Source organism: Phacochoerus africanus, chromosome X (assembly GCF_016906955.1).
Source record: "Phacochoerus africanus isolate WHEZ1 chromosome X, ROS_Pafr_v1, whole genome shotgun sequence".
Taxonomy (NCBI): domain Eukaryota; kingdom Metazoa; phylum Chordata; class Mammalia; order Artiodactyla; family Suidae; genus Phacochoerus; species Phacochoerus africanus.
The window spans coordinates 71,162,873-71,178,423 of record NC_062560.1 but is presented as its reverse complement, the minus strand read 5'-3'; the positions used below and the strand labels follow the sequence as shown (position 1 = coordinate 71,178,423).

At 32.7% G+C, this 15,551-nt stretch overlaps 1 protein-coding gene across 3 annotated transcripts in view; it reads left to right on the top strand.

Moving 5' to 3' along the window:
* RPS6KA6 (ribosomal protein S6 kinase A6) overlaps positions 1-15,551 on the top strand; it is a 174,477-nt gene that overhangs the window by 139,251 nt on the left and 19,675 nt on the right. For all 3 annotated transcript variants that reach the window (XM_047765584.1, XM_047765586.1, XM_047765585.1), the window contains exons 13-18: positions 2,083-2,185; positions 3,203-3,333; positions 3,776-3,898; positions 4,435-4,524; positions 5,724-5,882; positions 11,567-11,728. In XM_047765584.1, the coding sequence (XP_047621540.1) occupies positions 2,083-2,185; positions 3,203-3,333; positions 3,776-3,898; positions 4,435-4,524; positions 5,724-5,882; positions 11,567-11,728 (768 nt within the window). The remainder of the gene's footprint in view (positions 1-2,082; positions 2,186-3,202; positions 3,334-3,775; positions 3,899-4,434; positions 4,525-5,723; positions 5,883-11,566; positions 11,729-15,551) is intronic.

The window sequence follows — 15,551 nt, the reverse complement described above, 5'->3', positions numbered from 1 at the left end:
AGTGAATATCTTTGTATAGGTATTTCACTAAATTTTGAGAGGAAATGACAACAAAAACACTGTGAAATTCTGCTGTCATATATTGAATTGCAACTCCCAGACTAAAGAGCTTTTCTTAGAAAAGCTCACTTAAAAAAACACAGCTTTATGTATTTTATGTACTATTAATCATCATAGGTAAGCATTTTTGATTATTTAGTTCCGTATTGGTATTGAAAATGTTTCTAAAAGAAAAATTGTCTCTTTTGATGTCTAAGGAAGGGGTAAAGAGCCATTATCCATTGACCTAATTATTATTTCATCTGGCTTGTAGAACAAGTTTCAGATCTTGATTTATTTTTTATAGTTGTAAAACTGCAACATAACATAAACCATTAGTATTAATAACCTAAAAGGGCACGCAATAGACATACTGCATAGGAGTCTGTCCTTTGTCATATCTATGTGCATCCCTCTTTTGGTATCCTTTCTTTCCCTTGTCTTTTTTTTTTTTTTCTAATGCATCTCTTCCTCTTCCCTAAACTGAAACAACTGGAAATTATTTTTTCCATCATTTTTATATCTAAGCAGTTTATATTTATTGCTCTTTTTTAATGTATAATGATTTTTTTTCCATCATGGCTAGTTTAGAGTGTTCTGTCAATACAGCATGATGACCCAGTTACACATACATGTACACATTCTATTTTCATAAATTATCATGCTCCATCATAAGTGACTAGACATAGTTCCCAGTGCTACACAGCAGGATCTCATTGCTAATCCATTCCAAAGGCAGTATCTGTATCTATTAACCCCAAGCTCCCTAAACACTCCACTCCCTCCCCCTCCCCCTCCTCCTTGGCAACCACAAGTCTATTCTCCAAGTCCATGATTTTCTTTTCCGTGGAAAGGTTCACTTTTGCCATATATTAGATTCCAGATATAAGTGCTATCATATGGTATTTGTCTTTCTCTTTCTGACTACTTCACTCAGGATGAGAGTCTCTAATTCCATCCATGTTGCTGCAAATGTCATTATTTTGTTCTTATGGATGAGTAGTATTGCATTGTGTATATATACCACATCTTCTTAATCCAATCACCTGTTGATGGACATTTGGGTTGTTTCCATGTCTTTGGCTATTGTGAATGGAGCTTCAATGAACATGCGGGGACATGTGTCTTTTTTAAGGCAAGTTTTGTCCAGATTTATGCCCAAGAGTGGGATTGCTGGGTCATATGGTAGTTCTATGTGTAGTTTTGTAAGGTACCTCTATACTGATCTTCATAGTGATTGTACCAGCTGACATTCCCACTAGCAGTGCAGGATGCTTCCCTTTTCTCCACACCTCCTCCAGCATTTGTTATTTGTGCACTTATTAATGATGGCCATTCTGACTGGTGTGAGGTGGTATCTTAATTTAAATATCAAAAGTGGAATATTTACATATTTAAATAAATTAAAATTAGAGTAATCCTTTATTCATTTTCCTCCACTGTCGGACTGTGAGCTTTTTAAAAAAGTTGATTTCCCCCAAAAAGAAGATTTTTGTAAGATAGTTTATGTCTTTCAAAAAGATAAATTTTTGGAAGTTAGATTTTTTTAAGACAAATTTAAATTTTTGAATTCTATAAAAAGAATTTATAGAAAATGCATGTTTTTATGTGAAAAAACATAGGTATATAATACATACTTCTTGGAGATAGACTATTAATTTTGAAATTCTTTAATGTTATTAGCTATTTATGCATGGTAACATTGTGGTATAATCTGTATAGTTATTTTACCACTGAGAATTCAAGTCAGTTTTTGATATCTGAAACTGAACAGTATTATTACTTGTGAATGCAGCTTGTGGCATTGATGCTGTGTTTCTTGTTCTCATTTGATTCTGTTTATTATCCCTCAAATTTAGAGAGATACTGGGTTAGAATTTAAGAATTTGGTTAACAGATTCCTGATGCCTGTTGAAATTTCACTTAATGAAATTATGAGTATTCTGTTAAGGACTGTGAATATCATGTTCTGCTTTCACTTACAAAGTATAATAATTTTAAAAGTATTAATATGTTTTTGCATTATTCTGTTATTTCTTCCAGAAATTATATAAAAGAGAAGTTCATCCTCCTTTCAAACCTGCTTCTGGAAAACCAGATGATACTTTTTGTTTTGATCCTGAATTTACTGCAAAAACACCTAAAGGTAATTCACGTTTATGTGTAGCATTGGGGCTTTTATTCAGTTAGATGATTAAAAAAATTAACTTCTTAGGTAAAAACTGAAAGAATTATAATTTTGCAGAAGGTGGTTTGCCTTATATGGAAGTTTGGATTGTATATGCAGCATTGCTTGGACAACTTTCAAGTAAAGGCTCTACATGGGAAATATTTATTAGGGAACCAAGGGCTAGAGCAAAGGGTGCATTTTCTTTTTTTCTTATTTTAAAAGTTTTTTTTGACATGTTAGAGAATGAAAGTAGGTAAGATATGAGATATATCAATTTGACTCTTATAGTTTAGTATTTAATGAGGTTTACTTTTATTGGTATCTGTTTGATGCATTTGTTCAACAAATATTGAATACCTACTATGTACTAAGCAGTGAGGATGCGGCAGTGAACAGACAAAAAATTACAGAATTAGGAAGATGTGGTATATGTACACAATGGAATACTACTCAGCCATAACAAAGAATGACATAATGTCTTTTGCAGCAACATGGATGGAACTAGAGTATCTCATACTGAGTGAAATGAGTCAGAAAGACAAAGACAAATACCATATGATATCACTTATAACTGGAATCTAATATCTAGCACAAATGAACATCTCCACAGAAAAGAAAATCATGGACTTGGAAAATAGACTTGTGGCCACCTGGAGGGGTGGGAGGGATCGGGAGCTTGGGCTTATCAGACACAACTTAGAATAGATTTGCAAGGAGATACTGCTGAGTAGCATTGAGAACTATGTCTAGATACTCATATTGCAACAGAACAAGGGTGGGGGGAAAAATGTATACATGTAAGGATAACTTGATCCCCTTGCTGTACAGTGGGAAAAAAAATAAATTCAAAAAAATTAAAGTCCATGTGGAGCTTGCATACTAGTATATCTGATGGTAACATTTATTGTTTTCCTTTATATTCAAAGAGATGCTGACATTTCATATCATAGAATTCTATATAGGTCTAATTAAATGTAACTATTTGGACATTAGATTCTCCTGGTTTGCCAGCCAGTGCTAATGCTCATCAGCTCTTCAAAGGATTCAGCTTTGTTGCAACTTCTATTGCAGAAGAATATAAAATCACTCCTATCACAAGTACAAATGTATTACCAATTGTTCAGGTAAATCCCACTTAATCAGATTATTCAGATTAGGGATAATTATTTCCTTCAGTTATTGCTAATGGATTTATAGAGATTTTAAAGTGATTTTTAATTTCATTTATCTCTGTGTATAATAATGAATTAAAGGTGTTTCTATATGTTTTGGGGAAAAGGGACAGTAGTAACCTTTAATTATATTTATGTATTTATGTAATCTCTTTTTGCAAGAAAATGTAATGGGTGATATATTAGCTAGCTGATTTATTGTATTGGCTTCTGGAGATCTAGAAAGACTACAGTTTAGGATTAGCTCAAAATCTGTGTAAGCCATTTATAAATGCTGTGAAAACTTGTCTAGAATTATTCTTCATTTTTAAAAGAAGAATGTATACTTAGGAGAGCAAATAAAAATGTGAAAATATGTCATTCTCTTTCGTATTTTACTTTTTAACAAAAACAGATAAATGGAAATGCTGCACAATTTGGTGAAATGTATGAATTGAAAGAGGATATTGGTGTTGGCTCATATTCTGTTTGCAAGCGATGCATACATAGTGCTACCAGCATGGAATTTGCAGTGAAGGTATTGTCTCTGAGCCTGACTTTTTGTTAGTTTGTTTTATATATGTAAGTTAAATTGCAGGTTAACTGACAGACATTTTTCAATGGAAAAGTGGAGAAAGCAAAGATAAAATGATGAAGAAAATCTCTTCAGACAATATTTTCATCTTGAATTTCTTCCCATGAGTTTATTTTGTTCCATAAAAAAGACTTTATTTTGGAGGAACAGTGTGTTTCATGAATGCCTTACTTTTGAATAATTTTATGTTAATGCAGTATGTTAAGTTTGAATAATGCAATTGCGCCAGTTACTATCTCATTTGGATCATAGTATCAGTATGGTTTCAGGTAAATGGAATATAATGTTAAAGAAAGTGTTCTGTGTTTTTTATTTAGTTTCACTTATAAGAAATTTTTAAGTGTTTAAATAACATGGGACAAGCATCACTCTTGAGTTTTATCATTTGCTTGAAAATATAACCAAGTTGAAAATATGTCATTACTATTTAGATAAAGAAAATAATTTTCCTCTGAGATTTTTCTTATCTTATTTCTTAGATCATTGACAAAAGTAAGAGAGACCCCTCAGAAGAAATTGAAATTTTGATGCACTATGGACAACACCCCAACATTATCACTTTAAAGGATGTAGGTATTTAAAAATCTATGTATCAGCTAAGTTAATTAAGTTATTAATTGGCACATTATTTCCTTATTGAAACTTTTCATGTCCATAGAATATTTACTTTCATGCCGCAAAATCTTAAGACTCTTAAATTTGCCACTTCAATTCTTTTTTTCCCCTGTGATACTATACTCCTGCCTTTGTTATAAAACATCAAAAAGGAACTATGATGTTTGGTAAATGAGAGTGTTCTGATTACTTGAATATATTCTAATGGTTAATTAGTTAACATTACCACCAGCACTGTTTATTATTCTCTAGTACTGTAAATATGTAAGATATAAGAGACTGGGAATCTGCCAAATTCTGGGAGATTTTACTTTCTTGATTGTGTAGCACTTGGCTGTAGAATTATGAATTGTAGCTTGGGTTAAATAGTATTAGTCTGTAGTTTTGTAAAATGAGCATATAACTCAAATTAATAAATGTTACTGAATGCTGACTTTTCATATTAAGAAAATAATGCTCTTTTCTTTTTAGAGATGGCAGACAAATCAACCATCACCTTGATCAGTTTGTTTTAGATAGTATGATATGCATTTTGAGTAATCCTTAAACAATAGTTTATATATTATGTAAATATGTGTATATATATATGATATACATATACATAGATATATGTATACACATATATGTTTATATGTGTAGATATAGGTATCATTTGCCCTGAAAAAAGTGTATATATTTTTAATTTATTCTCCTTGATATAGTATTTTAATTCAACAAATTTAAGACACTATGTCAAATAATGGACCACAGGAAGAATATTAAAAAAACAAATATGTATTTACTGCTAGAAGGAAGCTTACTATTATTTATTAAGGAAGGAAAGTGGCTATAATACAGTAAAAAATGATATAGACGCCATTTGAGAGACAGAGTTCTCTTTTTCCATTTATATTCTTTAATGAAGTATAATAGAAAACTTCTAAAGTTAATAAAATTATGTTTTTAACATGGTCTCACAGGATGGTGTAGGAGTCTGTTTAGCCAGTTTAATCTTTAGCAGGGCCTGTACTATATTAAGGAATATAGTCTTTTTAAAAGGAATAATGTCTTTTTTAACACTCAAGTTTCATTAGAAAAGCAAAGTAAATATAATTTAAACATTTCAGAATTGTAATGATAAACAATAACATTTTAAAAATATGTTCTTTTTTAGGTTTATGATGATGGTAGATATGTTTACCTTGTTACGGATTTGATGAAAGGAGGGGAACTACTTGACCGTATTCTCAAACAAAAGTGTTTCTCAGAACGAGAAGCTAGTGATGTACTGTTTATAATAACTAAGACAGTTGACTATCTTCATTGTCAAGGAGTAAGTTGTAATTATATTCTTCCTTTAAATTATGAGATATATATCTTCATAAATTTATATATAGGGCTTTTTATATCATATTTTTATATAGTATATCCTAATAAAAATCTGATATGGTGTAGGTTAAAGGTTTTAGGAAATTGAGTAATACCTTAATAATTATATTTACTCTGCCTATTTGCCCTAATTTAATAGCATATTAGTTTTAAAGGTGGTTTGAATTATACAAATGTATCTAACCTTGACTTTGAAATTATTAAACCTAATAAAACTTAAAGGTGAAATGTAAAAGAATTATTTAGGGACATGTTCTGAATGTTATTCAAGTTACATTATACATAACAAATGAAGTTCTGGTGGTAAGAGGACTGTATATCTTGACTCCTTCCAACACCTCTCCCAAATATAGTGTACAATATGGATTCTAAACATTTGAAGTATTAATATATTAAAATTTCCAGTGGGGGAACAGTCCTGTTATTTTGCTTCCTGTCTCTTCATAAGGAAAGCAAATGAATTGAGTTACCAAAAAAAGATCATTTTTATTATATATTAATAAAATGTATAGTTAAAAAAGGAAACCAGTCACGAATAATTTTAAAATTTAAGTTTGAATCAGTTGTAATAGTGGATATGTATCCACTTAAGTATAAACAATAAAAAAATTGACAACCCAGATTTGGGATGGTGAAAATTTACATGAGCCCATTTTATAATTAAGAAAAGTAGGCCAGGACTCACGTTTGAGTGTGGCTTAAGAGAGTACAATTTCACCATTTTGAAATATAAACTGTATAATGCTAAAGGAGTAGTTTTATAATAATCTAATCCCTTGATTGTCTTTATCAGTACTCTAAAATAAAGGACAACCAGAATTTTTGAGATGAAAATGATAAAGATCTTTTCTTTATTTATAAGTAAAATAATACATCAATTAAGTAAATTAAAAATAGACATGTAATGAGCATTTCTACATACCAGACATTTTAAAATGTGTTGTATATTCAACTATGAATTTAAACTTGATCCATGTCTTTAAAGAGCTTTCAATGTAGGAAGATGCTGATTAAAGATAGAATTAGATTAAATGAAGTGGTTATTATCAGTAGGAAAATCATTACATACAGAATTTTAGAATATTTTCCATTTCTGGCATTTAACTTGGTTCTTATTTATTGTTTCTGTTTTTCTGCCAAGAGTTTCATGCATTGAATGTATGTTTTGTTTTACCTCATTGACAACGGTTGTAATAGCCACTTCATTTTTAAAATTTTTTTCAGTAAAATTTATTTACTTATTTCTTTATTTAATTTTATGTTTTTAATTGTTATTTCTCCAATACAATTTTTCTTTCTACTATACAGCATGGTGACCCAGTTACACACACATGTACACATTCTATTTCTCACATTACCATGCTCCAGCAAAAGTGACTAGACATTGCTACACAGCAGGATCTCATCGCTAATCCATTCCTAAGGCAATAGTCTGCATCTATTAACCCCAAGCTCCCAATCCACCACACTCCCACCCCATCCCCCTTGGCAACCACAAGTCTGTTCTCCATGTCCATGATTTTCTTTTCTGTGGAAAGACTCACTTGTGCCATGTATTAGATTCCAGATATAAGCGATATCATATGGTATTTGTCTCTTTCTGACTTACTTCACTCAGGATGAGAATCTCTAGTTCCATCCATGTGGCTGCAAATGGCATTATTTCATTCTTTCTATGGATGAATAGTATTCCATTGTGTATATATACCACATCTTCCTAATCCAGTCATCTGTTAATGGACATTTGGGTTGTTTCCATGTCTTGGTTATTGTGAATAGTGCTGCAATGAACATGCAGGTGCATGTGTTTTTTTTAAGGAAAGTTTTGTCCCGATTTATGCCCAAGAGTGGGATTTCTGGGTCATATGGTATTTCTATGCATAGTTTTCTAAGGTAGCTCCATACTGATCTCTGTAATGGTTGTACCAGCTTACATTCCCACTAAGAGTGCAGGAGGGTTCCCTTTTCTCCACACCCCCTCCAGCATTTGTTAATTGTGGACTTGATAATGATGGCCATTCTGACTGGCGTGAGGTGGTATCTTGTGGTAGTTTTGATTTGCATGTCTCTAATAATCAGTGATGTTGAGCGTTTTTTCAGGTGTTTTCTGGCCATCTGTATATCTTCCTTGGAGAAATGTCTATTCAGGTCTTTTGCCCATTTTTCCATTGGGTGATTGGTTTTTTTGCTGTTGAGTTGTATAAGTTGCTTGTATATTTTAGAGATTAAGCCCTTGTGAGTTGTATCTTTTGAAATTATTTTCTCCCATACTATAAGTTGTCTTTTTGTTTTCCTTTGCTGTGCAAAACTTGTCAGTTTGATGAGGTCCCATTGGTTTATTTTTGCTTTTATTTCTGTTATTTTTGGAGACTGACCTGAGAAAACATTTGTAAGGTTGATGTCAGAGAATATTTTTGCCTATATTCTCTTCCAGGGGTTTGATGGTGTCTTGTCTTATATTTAAGTCTTTCAGCCATTTTGAGTTTATTTTGGTGCATGGCATGAAGATGTGTTCTAGTTTCATTGATTTGCATGCAGTTGTCCAGGTTTTCCAGCAATGCTTGCTGAAAAGATTGTCTTTTCCTCATTTTATGTTCTCGCCTCCTTTGTCAAAGATTAATTGACCATGGTTGTCTGGGTTTATTTCTGGGTTCTCTACTCTGTTCCACTTGTCTGTATGTCTGTTTTGGTACCAGTACCACATTGTCTTGATGACTGTGGCTTTGGAATATTGCCTGAATTCTGGGAGAGTTATGCCTTCTGCTTGGTTTTTGTTCCTCAGAAGTGCTTTGGCAATTTTGGGTCTTTTGTGGTTCCATATAAGTTTTTGGATAGTTTGTTCTAATTCTGTGAAAAATGCAATTGGTAATTTGATAGGTATTGCATTGAATCTGTATATTGCTTTGGGTGGTATGGTGATTTTTACAATATTAATTTTTCCAACCCAGGAGCATGGTATATCTTTCCACTTCTTTACATCTTCTTTAATTTCCTTGATTAAAGTTTTATAGTTCTCGGCATATAAGTCCTTTGCCTCCTTTTTCAGGTGTATTCCCAGGTATTTGATTTTTGGGGGTGTAATTTTAAAAGGTATTGTATTTTTGTATTCCTTTTCTAAGATTTCATTGTTTAGTCTTATTACTTTAGAACAATACATTTTTGTTGAGATATAATTGACATATAACATTGTGTATGTTAAAGTTATACAATGTGTTGGCTCAAGACTTTTATATACACAATATGATTATTACCTTAACATTAGTTAGCATATCTATCATGTTACATATAATAATAGCCATTTTTAAATCTTTGGCGTTAGGTCCAATATGGTTTTCTTGGAGTTGGAATTAATTTTCTTTTTTCTTAAAACTGTTATCCATTTTTTTTCTTTTTATGACTGTGCTTCCAACATATGAAAGTTACCAGGTCATGGGTTGATTTGGAGCTGCAACTGCAGGTTACGCCACAGCCATGTCTGCACCAGATCCAAGCCACATCTGTGGCCTATGCCTCAGCTTGTGGCAACCCAGTATTCTTAATCCACTGATCCAAGCCAGGAATCAAACCAACATCTTCACAGAGACAACATTGGGTCCTTAACCCTCTGAGCCACAAAGAAAACACCTGTGTTCCATTTTTATTTTGGTTCTTTGTATATCAGATAATTTTGGATTGTGTACTGCACCTTTGAATATAAACTTGTGGGGATTTGTTTTATTCTGTTATTTTTCTCCAATGACTATTTTTGTTCTGTTTTAGTGTGTAATTTCCTTTGCAGGGTTTGTACTGAAAACTGCTTTTGGGGCAACAGTTACAGTGTCTATTTATATCTTTTGGCTTTATGAACTGCTTTGAGCCTTCTCTACACATTTTTTTAAAATAAATGTTATTGGAGTATGGTTGACTGCAATGTTGTGTTAGTTTCAGCTGCACAGCAAAGTGAATCAGTTATACATACACACACACACATGCACATATACATATCCATCCATGTATATGTATACATATGTGTGTCCATTCTTTTTCAGATTCTTTCCCTGTGTAGTCTATCAGAGTATAGAATAGAATTCCCTGTGCTAAACAGTAGTTCCTTGTTACCGCTTTTGACTATAGTAGTGTGTATATGTTAATCCTAACCTCCAACAGTGTTTCCCCTTTGTAACCATAAGTTTGTTTTAAAAATCTTTGAATCTCTTTATATTTTGTGAATAAGTTCCTTTGCATCTTTTTTATTGGATTCCACATGTTAGTAATCTCGTATGTCTTTCTCTGACTTACTTCACTTAGTCTAAGGTTGCTTCAAATGGCATTACTTTGTTCTTTTTTATTGCTGAATAATATTCCATTGTATATATGTACCACTTCCTTTTTATCCATTCTTCTGTCAATGGACATTTAGGTTGCTTCCATGTTTTGGCTATTGTAATAGTGCTGCAGTGGGATACATGTGTCTTTTCAAATTAAGATTTTCTCCAGGTCTATGCCCAGGAGTGGGATTGCTGGATCATGTGGTAGTTCTATATTTAGTCTTTTCAAGGAAGCTCCATACTGTTTTCCATAGTGGTTGCACCAACTTACATTCCCACCAATGGTATAGAAGTGTTCCCTTTTCTCCACATTTATTTTTTGTAGACTTTTTTGAGGCTGTGCCCATGGCATGTAGAAGTTCCTGGGACAGGGATTGAACCTGAGACACAACAATGACAATGCTAGATCCTTAACCCTCTAAGCCACCAGGGAAGTCCTGTTCATAGACATTTGTATGATGGCCATTCTGACTGGTATGAGGTGATATCTCATTGCAGTTTTGATTTGCATTTCTCTAATAATTAGTGATGTTGAGCATCTTTTCATGTGTTTTTTGGCTATCTGTATGTCTTCTTTAGATAAATTTCTATTCAGATCTTCTGGCCATTTATTGATTGGGTTTATTTTTTGATATAAAGCTGTATGAGATGTTTGCATACTTTGTAGATTAATCCCTTTTTGATTCATAGATCAGTTCTGGCTCTTTCTCTTACAGTATTCCTACTCTCAGCATTCATGATTTCCCAGAATTTCATTTCTAGTCCTCCATACTAGTTAGACAGAGGGCTTTTCATGGAAAAGCCTGTCCTCACCACTGCTGTGTGCCATAGGGACTGCACTTAGTTCAAGGCTAAAACCCACAGGTAGGGGAACCTATTCATATATAGCTCCCTCCTTCAGCCAAGTATGTACTCCCCACCAGGGTCTTGTTTCCTTTTGTTCATTCTGCAGTACTTTCAAGGTAGTTGATTTTTATACTCAGGTTTTAGAACTGTTTACCATAGGGAAGGGGTTGTTGGGTAGAGTCTTAGCATATTATATCTACAAATTAAACTGGAAATTGAGATTTTATACTTTGAGATTGGGAATGGTTAACAAAAGTGGTGGCTTGAATAAAAACTAGCATATCTATCTGATAGAGGTAATTGCCTCTGTAAACTTCAGGTTTTCAAGGCTATCAAGGTTGAAGAAACTATCATTTTCAAAATTTTATGATTGATACATTTCCTTTTCCTGGAAACATATTAATTTGTCATGTATTTAACAGATATTTAGTTAGGTATAGAAATGTAATGCTTTTTTTTCCCTTTTATGTTCAAGGTTGTTCATCGTGATCTTAAACCTAGTAATATTTTATACATGGATGAATCAGCCAATGCAGACTCCATTAAGATCTGTGATTTTGGGTTTGCAAAACAACTTCGAGGAGAAAATGGACTTCTCCTAACTCCATGCTACACTGCAAACTTTGTAGCACCTGAGGTATTCTTTAAAACTTCAGTATTTGCCTTTCATTATTTTCCTTTATTTGAATATATGTCATGTCATTTATATGTTGCAGGAGGCAGATAAAGCTCTTTAAATTGTTTTTGAATTCTGATAACTCCCGATATAAATATTCAGACTAGTAACTAGCATCTGAAACCAACCTGCATGTAATAATCAGACTATTCTATTCTTTGGGGTTATATACTCGTTTCCGAATCATACCTTTTTTCCTTTTTCTTTTTTTTTTTTTCTTTTTAGGGGTGCACCCACTATATATGGAAGTTCCCAGGCTAGGGGTCAAATCAGAGCTGCAGCTGCTAGCCTAATCACAGCTTATGGTAACACTGGATCCTTTAACCCACTGAGCAAGGCTGGGGATTGAACCCACATTCTCATGGATACTAGTCAGATTTTAGTCTGCTGAGCCACAATGGGAACTCCAGAATCATACCTTTTTAGAACTGGGAAGAGAGTAGAGATAACCCCACCTTCAACATATTAAATATTCCAAATGAGGAAACTGAGATTTAAAGTACTTAAATAAACTTTTTAATACCCAGCATTCACTGAATGTAGGTTTTCAGATATTTTCACTTGTGCTGAACATCAGGTGATTTATATATTATTTGGCATTATACGTAACATGGGTAATGCCATTCCCAATTGTCTTTAAGATCTATTTCCTGGAGAATAGTTTCACAGGGGTTTTTATAATCAAGTGGGGTTTTTCTTGGCAAATAACTGTCATATGTAGATCTTAGAGAAAAGTCAGGAAAGATGAGGCTGAGGAAGTCAAGGGACGCACATTTCACACTTGGCCAGCTCTAGCAATCTGTCAGTTCTGATAATGGGGATGGGAGCTTTGACATTAGCAACTCCCACAGCAGTGAAAGTGTGGTTGGTAAAAAAAAATAAATCAGGAATGACATTTGACCATATAGATTCTTTATAAGTTTTGTTTTTAAGTCAAGAACTGTTCTTACATCTTATAACACTAACTCATATGTTATATGTTTGACAGAAGTGAAAATACTCAAAATTCTCAGGTTTGAAAAATTGAATTGGCCAAGTCAGAAGAATAAAATAATTTGAGGATGAATTCCTATCTCAAGTGCATGATTTTTATAATTTTTTATATTAAATACTAGCCCTTTCTGGATAATATTGCATATCAGATATAAGATACAACATATTTCCTATATTTAAATATAAATAAATATGTATTGTAATGTAGCCGTTAGAAAATAATTTCTAATTATGAAACTAGACACATAAGAAATAGGAAAATAACATTCTAATAATGAGAAATTCCAGTGTTAAAAGTTATTAAATCTTCCCTTAAGATGTTAATATTGAGGAAGAAGCATAACACCTCCTTTACAAGGTTTTTGTGATAAAATTTGCTCTATGAGAAATGATATACATATCCAGAGAATGTACTTAAGCTATATTGTAATTATATTCATAGAACAGTGAATGTACAATTTTTTATCACATTAAAATATGTAGAAACTGTATTTCCCAAAACAGAATTTGGGATGCATGCATGATCCAAGAAGAGGTAATTATACTGCCCCCAGGTGTAAAATAACTTAGACATTAAAAAATTAACTTTCTTAGGTCATTTCAATGGTTTTATAGGATAAGAAGATAGAATATTTGAGATTAAGGCTCTTCCATTAAATGTAGGATACATAGTCATAAATATTCTAATATATTTATGCAATAGACATAACAGAAGAGTATAGAATAACTATTTTAATGGCTGATATCTTAATATTGACTCAATCTTGTGGACCTGGACCCCTTGGTATGATGAAAACTTCTCACTGGAAAAGGTTAAGAGTGAATGTGTCTCAGATGAACATCTTAAAAACAGGTATTAAGATGAAAAATATAGACTATGTCTGTGTTTAGGTTAGGTAAACACTTTTAGATTAATGTCTATGTCAGCATTTTCAAATGAGTGTAAATCTGCAGCATAGAATACAGCCCACTGATACTTTTTATCTTAACAGACTTCCATTGTAGTAAGACACTCTCACCATTGTAATAGCGAAGGTTTTCAGGTGGGCATGGGGAGACCACTTCTTCGTAACAAATGCCTCTAGTGTCTGAACTACCTTTGGCTAGGCTAGTATTTATATTCTCAAAATACTTTGAAAAGTTTTATTATCAAGTTCTAAAACCTCTGTTAGCAATCAGTGAATATTTGTAAATTGTTATGAATGAAATACAGTGGTGTTTGGGTTAAGTTTTGTTTCAACCATCTTAGACCCTTTCAAAAATTATTAATGAAGTGTGTGAAATGCATTATCTTTTAAACTAGAATCAGAAAGGTTCAAGAATCCATCAGATATTTGAATAAATAATAGCATTTATGAGGGTATAAATTCATTATTTCATCACAGTGCATAAAGAACCCTTATTTGCCAATAGAGAAACTAATTAGCAATGCAACTTTAGCTGAAGAGTAAGTAAGGAATATTCATTCGTTTTTTTGGTATGCATCAATTTGGTCACCTTCTTAAGGCTTGTTTACTTAATAGATGTGTTTTCCTACTATACCTATGTCACAAAATTAATATATCTCCAAAAATATTTTGTTCTTTTATAAAAGAAAATCTGTCATATTATTCAACTGACATTTAATGCCTGCTAAGGTCCAAGAATGATCTTGAATTAAGGGAATTTACAATATATTGGATGGATGCTGTGCCTGCAACTCCTTGAAAAAGTAAATGTAAAATAACCTTGCTTTGCTCTGGCTTGGGCTGTCATAGATTTTGCTCCAAATAGGGTATGAGAATCTCCATCTATGTTACATTTTGATGATTTGGAAAGCCAAATGAGACAGAAGATAATGTCATTAACTACTTTAATTCTGACTTCTGTCTTCTTTGTATTTAACTTGGTACAAGTAAGAAGGTATGAAACACACCTTCTACACTGTACTCTTTCATTCGTCCTGCCACCATGCTGTTTCTTTTATGGCTATATATAGGATATTGAGACCCGCACTAGAACAAAAGTAGACTGCCTCTTCTTAACTCATACAAAATGGGTGTGAGTGTGTGGTAGATCTAAAACAAGTTGTTCATGGTTGGCCCTAAGTAGATTAAGCAATATGATACTTCCAGTGCCTTTCTTCTCATTAACTCTGAAGAATACAGAAATATGAAATACCCATAGCTGACTCACTGATTAACCCTTCCCTGTCCAACTGGTTCCTAGGTAGTCCCTTAACCTTGGCTGTGTATTGGATCATCTGGGAAGCTTTAAAAATACTGTCCTAAAAGAACCCGGGAAAACATGCCGATGCCTAGAACTGTAAAGAAGTGATGAGAAAAGAAAAGAGATGGGGTAAAAAATCAGGAGAGGTTTATGTTTTACTAGAGGATGCCAAGTTAGGTTTACTGTGATGTGAATTGTTTAGTTCTATGTCTTTACTTATTAGGGCCTTTGTAGTCTCCACTTGCATTAATTACATAAGCCAGTTATATAAGTATAATACAGCCTCTTCACCTTCTCAAGTTTACAGATAAATGTGTGTTCTTATAAATATACTTACCTATGAAAAATATATATATCTTGAATTTTAAGTTAGATACTTATTTTTGTGTCTGGTCATTGTCAAAGCCAAACATTAATACTTTCAGCCTTTTATAGATGAAATGTCCACGCTGATATTTATGCAATCAACAGTATTAATTCATTAATAATGTTTCTGTATTGTTCCTATCTAAAGGCTTTAGCAGTGGGCTTGTTTTTTGAAGTAAAAAAAGGCCTTATTTCATCTCTTTATTTTTCTAACAAA